General features: G+C 58.5%; 1 protein-coding gene across 1 annotated transcript; it reads right to left on the reverse strand.

Annotated features, from left to right (window-relative positions):
- Window positions 1–759: 759 nt before the first annotated feature.
- LHX5 (LIM homeobox 5) lies at window positions 760–6,576 on the reverse strand. Its single transcript, XM_011997945.1, has 6 exons — window positions 5,829–6,576; window positions 3,620–3,843; window positions 2,642–2,919; window positions 1,632–1,927; window positions 929–1,044; window positions 760–818 (listed from the first exon to the last, which is right to left on the reverse strand). The coding sequence occupies exons 1-6, from the start codon at window positions 5,999–6,001 to the stop codon at window positions 760–762; spliced, it is 1,146 nt and encodes a 381-aa protein (XP_011853335.1). The 5' UTR covers window positions 6,002–6,576.
- Window positions 6,577–9,736: the final 3,160 nt, after the last annotated feature.

A 9,736-nucleotide genomic window follows, 5' to 3' on the forward strand; every position in this document is an offset into this window, starting at 1 on the left:
GGGATCTCCCAGCGCGGATTAGGCGGGGCTGCCTCGCTGGGGGCTGGGGAGTCCTCCCCACCATTCCGCGGAATGAGGGGCCCCCGTGTCCAGCTCCCCACCCCATCCAGCACGCAGGGAGAGGAGGCTGTGGGATAGTCGGGGCGGGGGCGAACTGGTCCTCGGGGAAACCTTGGTTAATTACCCAGGCGGGGAAAAATTCCGGGCCGGTACCTCCCCCACTACCTCGCTGCTCTGGGCCCAGATTTTGTAGGGAAAGAGGCAAATTTAGGTGGAGAGAGTCGGTGAGTGGAGACCCCGGAAGACACGCCCACCATCCAGACTGTCCAGGGTTGGGGGGCTGTCCAGGGTTGGGGGCTGTCCAGGGGTGGGGGCTTTCCAGCGTTGGGGGGCTGTCCAGGGTTGGGCGGCTGTGGCGCTCCAGCCTGAGCCCTGCCACTGCGTGGGGTCTCTGCCCTGAAAGAAAGCAGAGCCTGGCATTTTGCCCACAATTTCTAGGGGCCTTGGTCGGGTCTAATCCCCCCTCAGGCTTCCGGATGTGCTGACGTTAGTGATGGGGTTATCTTCCCTTACCTTCTGGGTCTACCTGGGTGCCTAGTTCCTGCCTTCCCAGCACTGCCACTGAACCCACTTTCTAAGAGAAATTGCCTCTTCTTAACCTGCGCTACGACTCAAAAGTGCAGATGCCTCTCAGACATAGGCAGCCCTGGGGTCTCTCCAAATTCAGAAGCTTCAGAACAGAAGAGGAGAGGTGCTTTCTTAAGCCTTCAGCCCTGGGAAGAACTGGACGGTGAGCTCGGTGAGCTCAAGCAATGAGGCTGAGGGTAAGGAGCTGAAAAAAACGGGTAGGGGGAGTTGGGATGGTTCACCAATCCAGTGTGAGGGAAGCGAGAGAAGGAAAAGCTGCGGTGACAAGGGGACAGCTCACCCCGAGCCCAAGCCTGGTACCACCATCTGAAGGCCTTTGTAAACTGGGGCTCCTCCCTCTCTGCAGCCCCAAAGACGATGGAAATCTGGGGTTGACCCAGCCCTTGTGCCCCTAGTCTGTAGGAACCCCAGGGGGCTTGGGACTGGAGGGTGGGCTATAGTCCTGCCCAGATCTACTGCCGGCATTTGGGCTAACACTGCCAGATACTGTGCACACACACCCCGCCACACGGAACAGGAATTGCTGCCTTCGACGCTAGTGAGCAGGCGGCCTGGAATGAATCCAGACCCCCATCCCCTCCCCTGACACTACCCTCCAGCGCTCAGAATCCGCTTCATACCAAGTACACCAGGCACAGGGGCCCAGGGCGGCGGGAAGGCTGTGTGTCTGTCCGTGGGGGCGGCATGCATGTGGATTTGCCAGTGCTGGCCTCAGTGTGACTGGTGGGAGTGTGTGCCTATGTGGGGTTGTGTCTCCGTGAGTGTACCTGTATGTGAGAGGATAGAATTTATCTGTACGTGCTCGTGCGATCGTGTCTAGATATGCGTTCCTGGAGTGTCTGAACTCAAGTGTGAGTGCACCTTGTGCCCTGCGTGGGTGAGGGTGAGTGTGTCACTGCATCTCGTGTGTGCTTCTGTGTGCATCACTGTGTGAGTGAGACCATGTGTCTGATTTTGTGTCCAGGAGATGTGGGTGAGTGTACATGTGTCCGTGATTGTGTGTCCAGAGAGTGGGTGATGTCCTGCGGCGGAAAGCGCGCCGGCCAGGACCCTTTGCCCTCAGTTCCCAGAACAGGGCAGGTGCGGAGCAGCGAATCCCGGGGCGCCCCTTACCTCCATAATAGGTGTACGGGGTGGACCCCAACATCTCAGACTCGTCCAAGCGGCCGCCCAGCGGACGCATGCGCCGCGGACTCCGGAAGAAGGCGTGCCTCCGGGCGCCCAGGGCGCTCAACTGTTTCATCCGGCGTTCTTTGGACCTTCGGTTCTGAAACCACACCTGGGACAGAGGAGGGGGCTGTGAGCTAGGGATCAGAGTGTCCTCTCCTCCCCTCTCCTCCCTTCTCCTCCCTTCCCTGCCTGGGCTGCCCCCGCTGGGTCCTTGCCCCTCTTCGGCACCAGGACTCCCTCGAGGCGGGGCCGGGACGGATTAGGCCGGGAGGGGTGGAGAGGGGCTTCGGCGAACCAGCCAAGGGTGAAGGATTTCGCGGACCCGTGGGGCGACTCATAAAGACTTGGGCTTCCTGGTCCTCGGCTCGCCCGCGGCCTGACGGCTCTATAAAGGCCTCCCTTCCGCACGACTCTCGCCTCGGCCCCTCGGCTCCGGAGCCAGCCTCTGGCCGTTTGTCTGCCCGCGCTTCGGCGCAGGGAGGGAGGGGGCATCGCCTCTTTCTCTGCTCGAAAGGTGGGAGTTAAAGGGGGATCCCGGATCCCAGAGAGGCTTACAAGCTTCCTTGAGCGAGGTGGGGGGCGGAATTCAGAGAGGTAAAGTGACCCGGCCCCAAATCGCACCACCAGGAAGACAGCAGGACTACATGGAGTCTTTCGGCTCACAGTCCCTGACCTCGGGCGAGTGCCCTAATCGGGCTTACAGTCTGCTCCCAGACCAGAACCAGGCGCGCTAGTAGCCAAGGAAGCTTGGCGGGAGACTCCTCTGAGGCTCCCGGCTCCCGGGCCTGCGGGCCTAAGGAGCTGTGCCCGCCCCGGACCGCACCTGGATGACGCGCATGTTGAGGCCGGTCTCCTGCGCCAGCTGCTCGCGGATGTGGCGCGTGGGCTTGGGCGTGGCGGCGAAGGCAGCCTTGAGCGTCTCCAGCTGCTTGGCCTTTATGGTGGTGCGCGGGCCGCGCCGCTTGGTGCCCGAGTTCTGCTCCTCGTTCTCGTTGTTGGCCGTCTCCTTGTCTGACGAGGTCGAGTTGTCCGTCTCCTTGGGGTCGTCCTGCAGTGCGTCCTGGAGGTCCGGGGACAAACTGCGGTCCGTACAGGATGATACTGCGGGCGGATGGATCGGGAAGGGGACAGCGGCGTCAGCGACGACCAGACGCCTCTTCAATCCAGTGGCGGGTTCACGCCGGCCCAGGCTACGGCCGGTCCCTCTGGATTCCCTCCCAAACCTGCGACAGCCCCTCCCCCAGGGACCCGGTGCCCGCCCACTCTCTCCAGGAGGGGCTGGGCCTTTGGATGGGCGCTTCTTAAGCCCTCTCCGCGCGTCTCAGCTAGTACCTGGGTAAGGGTAGGGGGAGGCGTACCCTCTGGAGAACTCCCACCTTCAAGGAGAGGGGATGAGGAGGGCATAGATTCCCTTGGGGCTTGGATCTTCCTCTCACTTCCCTCCTCTCTCCAGACCTCAATTAATGTCCTCCCAGTGCATCTAGAAATTACCTGGAGCTCAAATGACACAAGGGGGGAATTGTGCGCTTCCAAATTAGGGGAGGAGGGCAACTTGGAAAATGCTCCTGAATTGAAGGAGGGTGGGGAAGATCTGGCAGCTCTCAGATCCCCTGTAAAACTGCTCCAAAGCCACTTCTCTTTTCTAGCCTCTAACCCCCTTGCCTTGCCCTAGAACTGCCTGGGGCTGATGAGCTCCAAGCTCAGCACAGACAACACACCTGGGGCCAAGTAGGGAGTGCCAGGCTGGGCACGGTGGGAGGGTGCTAAGGCCTAAGGCTAGTGAGGGGCCCAGGCTTCATACCTGAGTTGAGGCTGCCCTCCTTGAGGCTGGATGAGCTCAGGTAGTCGTCTTTGCACACGAACTTGTTCTCGTCGATGACGTAGAGCTCCTCGCCGGTGGACAGCTGCTTGTTACACACCATGCAGGTGAAACAGTTGAGGTGAAAGACTTTGCTCCGGGCCTTGCGCACCAGGTCGCTGGGCGAGATGCCTTGCGCACAGCCAGCGCATTTGGTGCCAAAGCGCCTGTGGACACAAGGTGCCCATCACTGCGGGGTGGGACTGTATCCAGTCCTTCCCAGTCCCTGACCTCTTCCCACCCAACCTGGCTTCTGTGAAGTCCCCATTTCCATATCTGTCAAACGGAACCCCAATCCTGAGTGCTCTGGCCAGAGCAGGAGACTGGGACAAATGTTCTGAGCTGTTTTGGGACTGGGACTGCCATGCCTCCACTGGGGTTTTTGAGATTCTCCTGGGCTGGGAAGGGGTGAGCAGTGGGTGCAGCCTTCAGCCAAGAAGAGAGCCCAGAGCACCCCAAGATGTCCTTCCCCAAATCCAACCCCTGCCAGGCCTGCCTGGGCTGCTCCAGGCAAACTCAGAGTCCATGAATGATTTGAAGCCAGGCGGGGAGAGTTTGGGCCACTTGGTGGCTTTGCCTCCTGGATCCTTTCTAGTCTGCTGGTGCCTAGCTAGGGCCAATCTGCCTGGCTGGCTGAGCCTAGCCGTGAGGCAGACAGCCTTTCTCCTAGGCTGGAAGGAGGAAGCAGAAAGGAGGGAACCTTCCACTGATTTCCAGTACCAATGGAGAGGCTTTCCAATCTACCGCTCTGGGACCCGCTGGAGCTAATCAGGAGCTGTGGACAGCAGGGCCTCATAGTGACGGACCCTAGAGAGCAGGGATGAATTTCAGCCCCCCTAAACCTCTGGCCTGGCAGGCAGCAGGGGAATGTGAATGCAGGACAATCATAGACCCTGCAAGGCCAGGAGAGGAATCTCTCAAATCCCCCCTTTCCCGCGTTCCTGATCTCATTCCTTTTCTTTCTTCTTTGAGCTCAGGGAGAAAGTCAGCCTCCCCCAAAATGGGAGACGGGTGAGGCTCAGGTTGGGGGTGGGGTGGGGGAGGACCCAGGACTCTGGAGACCCTGCATCTACTCACACCCATGTCTCTAAACAGGGTGAATTTGGGTGACATTGATGTAGTGAGGGCATTAGAAGCCATAAGTCACTTTTGGCCTTATCCGGCAGCGTAATTGGCCATATGCACCTTATCAAAAATCATTAGGCGCTTTGCAAGCACTGCTACATTAGGGGCATCGGGCCTCCGGGTCCAGGGAGTTTACACGTGTAAAGGAGCGGCTGACATTTTCTCCTATTCAAATTCTCAGTGCGAAGTCGCTGGGGCCGGCAGGCTGCCTTTCTCTATGGCGTGATTCACGCCCCCCTTCCTCAGCGCGGGGAATTCCTGTTCACAAAGCCGGCTCTGGGTGCCCAGGGGAAACAGGCAGGGCTCAGCTGCCCCAAACTCTACTGGCTTCCAGACTGGGGAAACTGAGGCCCAGAGACGTGATCTGCCCTGGCCAGCCAGGGGGCCCACAGGGGTGGGGGTGCTGGGGAGGTGCCACAGCCCAGTCTAGACCCCAGAGGTCCTGATTCTCAGCCTCGATTTCGTTTCTGCTTTTCAACATGGGAGGAAATGTTTAAGGGGTTGGGACGTGATGGGGGTGGGGAGGTTCTCTCCTCCCATCACCAGGGGAGACCTTCCTCGCTGGGCCCCTTCCGGAGCTGAGAAGTTTCTGTTTGGGATTGCGGGTCGATGGGCTCACACATTGTGCCTGGAGCGAGAAGCCTCCAGGCGTCTCTAACTCAGGCAAAAATCTTTCCTCTCTCTCTCGGGACAGGGATTGAAGCTTCTGTCTTGGGGTTGCAGCCGCTTGGAAGGGGCGGAGAGGGATAGAGAGCAAGTTTGTCAGGGCTTCCTCCCTCTGCCCCGCCAGCGCTCTGAGCCGGCCTCGAGCCAACGTGAGGCAGCGAAGCAGCGTCCTTCTTCCTCCGCCTGGGCTCGGGACCTTTCCTGTACCGAGGATAAGAGGAGAGCAAAGTGCTGCCCGCTCCCCATCTAAGCTTATGATCCGGGGAGGCTGGAATGGGTATGGGGGTCTCCCCTTCCCCAGCTCCCCAGTGGAGCGCGCGCAGGGTGGGCGCGCAGGCAGCAGCGCGGCGCGGCCTCTTACCTGAAGAAGTCATTTTTGCAGTAGAGCTTGCCCTCGCGCGAGAAGCACTTCTCCGAGAGATTGGTTTTGCACTCGCAGCACTGAACACATTTGATGTGCCACGCGCGGTCCAGCACGTTCAGCAGAAAGCGGTCGAGGATGGGCCGCTCGCAACCAGCACAGTGCACCATCATAGCCCCGTGCCCCGGCGGCTTCAGCCGCCTTGCCCTCCCTTTGGGCCCCTGGCCCTTGGGCCTGCCGGGCCCTCCGCTGCCCTTCGCCTCTTGTCTCAGCAGCTGCAGGGCGAGTCCGGTACGGACCAAGACTCAGCCGGTCAAGTCCTTGGGCAATCGCTGGCCTGGCGCTGGGCTGCCGGGAGTGGGATGGTGGGGGTGGGGGTGGCGTTCACAACCTCATGCCACCGGCCGCACGCCCCGGCGCCTGTTCCGGGCTTCCCCAGATATCTCGGGTGGCTGCTGGCCTCGGCGCTGCGGAGCGGCTTTCCCCGGTGGCGGAGGCGCCGGCACTTTCCCCCACTTTCAAGCGGTCCCGATCCTCATCTTTGTCTGGTCGCCGCGTAATTCGCGCATCCTTATTCAGATTTGGTGACGTGGCGCGGCACGTAGGGGGCCCAGCGGCCAATGGGCGCACCGTGGCCATGGCAACCTCTTAAATTTATAGCATATCTAAATTGGCTACAGCGTTGCGGTCCGGACAGAGCAAAAAAAACAAGGCATCAGTATTGTTGAGTATTAGCTTGTACCTGGTTCGGAGGCTAAGTAAGTATTTACCTTCCAGTTTGGGGCTGACGGGGCGGGGGCCGCGCGATACGAAAACTGCGTCTCTCTTCCTCTCTTTTTCTCCTCACAAATATTTGGGGATCACGGGTTCCAAGGCCTAGTCCGGGAGGTACCCCTGCCCCCTTTACCATCCCTAGAACTTGCAGAAGTTGCCCCACGCCCCACACCTACCTCCCCTTCTCCAGCCCAGGCAGCCCAGATTGGATTCCCCCACCCCCGCGCCCCGTCTGCTCTCTGAAGCTGCGTCAGCGCGGTTCTCTGAGCTCCTGGAGCCGGCCCCGGCTTCTTTTTGTCATACACGGGGCTGGGGCCCAGCCGGGCCTTTCTCATGGAGAGAGCTAGTGGAGGCCGCGCGACCTGGGTAGGTTTTCCTGCCAGGCCACCGAGCGCAGGCCCAGGCCCAGGGTGGGGAGGCGGGGGAGGAGGAGGGGTGCCGTCTGGCCTGGTCCGGAACTCCAGAGTTTCAGGCCCGAGTACGCTGCTCACGGGGCTCTGAGGGAGATGTGGACAGGGGGAGATTGAGGGTGGACGGGTCTTCCCGCAGACAGCTCGGAGGTGGCACTCACCACGTCTCTCCTTTCCTCGCTGCACCTTCCAGATTCCAAGTCAGCCTATGGGCACTGTGGTGAGTGGGTCGTACCGCTGAGGCGGGGGACACCAGCGACTATGAAAACGCTGTTTGCATTCACGCCGTGCGGGCTGGGTGTGCAAGTTTGTCCCCTCATTGGGCGCAGGAGAAGCGGCGCACGTGTGTTCCGTGCTCGGCAGGCTCCCAGAGTGTGAGCAGAGAGTGTGTGTGTGTGTGTGTTAAGGAGCGGGGTGGTGCTGGCAGGTGTGTGTGAGGAGGGGGTGTGTGAGTCTGAGGAGGAGAAGGGACCAGGCCTCCTCTCCCTCGGGGCCAGCGTGGCCACCAGGGCTCCAAGTTGGGGAGGCCAGGAATAGGCAACCAGGATTTTCGTTTCGCTTCTGGAAAGGGGGCTGAGGGAGTAGGGCCTGGGACCAAGGGCTGGAGCTAGAGGGGTTTGTGCCAACACTTGGCTGTGAACGTTTGTTTGGGTGTATTTCCTGAGCTTGTTAGTGTATACTTGCTGTTAGAGAATTCCATTTTTGCATCTGTTTATTGCATTAGTACCATCAATCCTGTGAGTACATTTCTGCGTGTGCGTTTTTGTGTGTGCAGATTCGTGTGTTTGTAATTGTGTATGGTCCTGCTAATGTTTGTGTTTATCACCGTGTGCCCTTTTATTTTTGTTGGTCTGTGCCTATGTGTGTATGTTTATTTTAGGACGCAAAAATGTGAGGATGTTTTCATATGTACGTGTGCATTAACATAAGCACATTTGTGTCTGTGTTTGCAAGCATTGACATGAAGGTGTACTTTTAAAAACCTGAATGTGTGTGTTTGTGTGTAGGTGAGGGCGCGCATACTTGAGACCCTGTATATAGGAGACTGAGCTGGGTTGGTTTTGTCTGTGAGTGCAGAATTTTGAAGAGCTATGTTTGTGTGCCAGTCGCTGTGAGTGTGTGCCTGCAAATGTGTGTATTTGTGCAAACAGTAGTTTTTTGTTTATGCAACTCCTGTAGGCTGTGTGTGTGTGGGTGTGTGTGTGTATGACGGAGGGAGGGGGCGGTTATGCTTGTATTTGTGTTTGTGTGTGTACTCCTAGCAGCGCTTACCTTTGTGGATTCGGAGGTTGAGATAACAGGATTTGTGGATGCCTGTGTTGGGGCTCAGGAATGCCCACTTGTCCCCGTTCCTCTTCAGGTCTAGCACTGTCCCCCACAGTTATCTAGGGGAGGTGATCTTGCTAGGGACAGGGAATTGGTGAGTGCTGGTTACAGAGTGGAGCATTGACTCACCAGCCAGCCCGCTGGAAAAGGAATCCCTAACCCGGACAGCTTCTGCTTGTTGGTGCTGTTATCTGACCCTCTAGCTTGTCAGGGGACAGGCATCTACAGAGCATAGTAGTGAGCCTGGTTAGAGCCCAGTTCAACCAGGAACAGGCAGGATGAATCTCACTTGGTCTCCTAGGCTCGGCCATGAGAGACTTCAAATGGAACCGCAGTTTCCGGCAGTGCTTGGCTCTGCCCGCCTGGGCTTAAAGGATGCTTGAGCTCTGGCAGGGCAGAGCTGGAAAGAAATAAGAACCCGGAGAGGAGAGAGGTGCTCAGGCTCCCGGCAGAGGTGAATCATGCTGCCTTCTCCGTCTTTGTCTCACTGGGCTTTTTCTGTGTCTCCCGAGTTCTTGCCACATCTCTGTTTTCCTTTCTGTCTCCGTTTTTCTCTTGTGCTCAGAGTCTGTTCTCTTTCTGTTTCGTGTTCCTTTGGTTCTCCCTTGCTTTCTTTCTCCATTTCTCTCTCTCTCTCTCTTTTTTTGTTCTCCTCTCCTGGCCTCTCTGCTGGAGCTTCCAAATCCAGCATCCGACTCAGCGCTGAGATGAGTGCTCCTTAGGGTGCATCGTGCAGATTTTGGGGTATGGGGGGAAGACTTGCACCCCTGCCACGTGCTCCGTGGTCATTAAAAACCTCCATCCAACCACTTTCTTCTCTGCTCCAGACTAGGCACACTGAGCCCATTCTCCCCCAAACCCCACAAAATATCCAAAGTGCCCTGTGTGGTGTGTGTTTCCAGCCCAGGCTTTGCGCACCCACTGGTGGTGTCAGGGGGCCTGTGTACTCAGCTCTATCTGAATCTCGGACAGACCCACTGGTCCTCATCTCCCAGAGAGCTTCAAGGAGTAGCCAAGCCCCAGCCACCATGTGACCAGGCCAGGGAGGTCGTAGGAAGAGGGAACAAATGACAGTAGCCCTGAGTGGAGATAAGTGTGGGTTACCTGGGGCTGAATATTTGGTTGCAGGAGATGAGGACTCCGTTTCCAGAAGCCCTGGTCTGACCTTCCATCTCTTGTAGAGGAACTTACCGATCCTGCCCTTGTGGCAGCCCCCCAGAGTTGCGTTGGGGGCCTCACCCTCAGTACAGCTCAGCCCCACTTCCAGAACTCCCTGGACCTGGGCTACCAAGCTGCCCAGAACCCACTCGGCCTTTTCTAGCCCACCACCTTCCCCGGTGCACAGCATCGGAAAATGCCAGCAGACCAGCTATTAGACGCATCCCACCCTAACAGCGC

Source organism: Mandrillus leucophaeus, unplaced genomic scaffold (genome assembly GCF_000951045.1).
Source record: "Mandrillus leucophaeus isolate KB7577 unplaced genomic scaffold, Mleu.le_1.0 Scaffold55, whole genome shotgun sequence".
NCBI lineage: Eukaryota > Metazoa > Chordata > Mammalia > Primates > Cercopithecidae > Mandrillus > Mandrillus leucophaeus.

What these genes read in the sequence shown, in the direction of transcription:
- LHX5 (XM_011997945.1), bottom strand. Translation starts at nt 6,001, where the DNA reads ATGATGGTGCACTGTGCTGGTTGCGAGCGGCCCATCCTCGACCGCTTT. An exon ending in GGAGGGCAGCCTCAACTCAG is followed by an intron (nt 2,920 to 3,619) that starts GTATGAAGCCTG and finishes ATCCGCCCGCAG; the next exon opens with TATCATCCTGTACGGACCGC. An exon ending in ACACACAATCACGGACACAT is followed by an intron (nt 1,045 to 1,631) that starts GTACACTCACCC and finishes GGGTTCCTACAG; the next exon opens with ACTAGGGGCACAAGGGCTGG.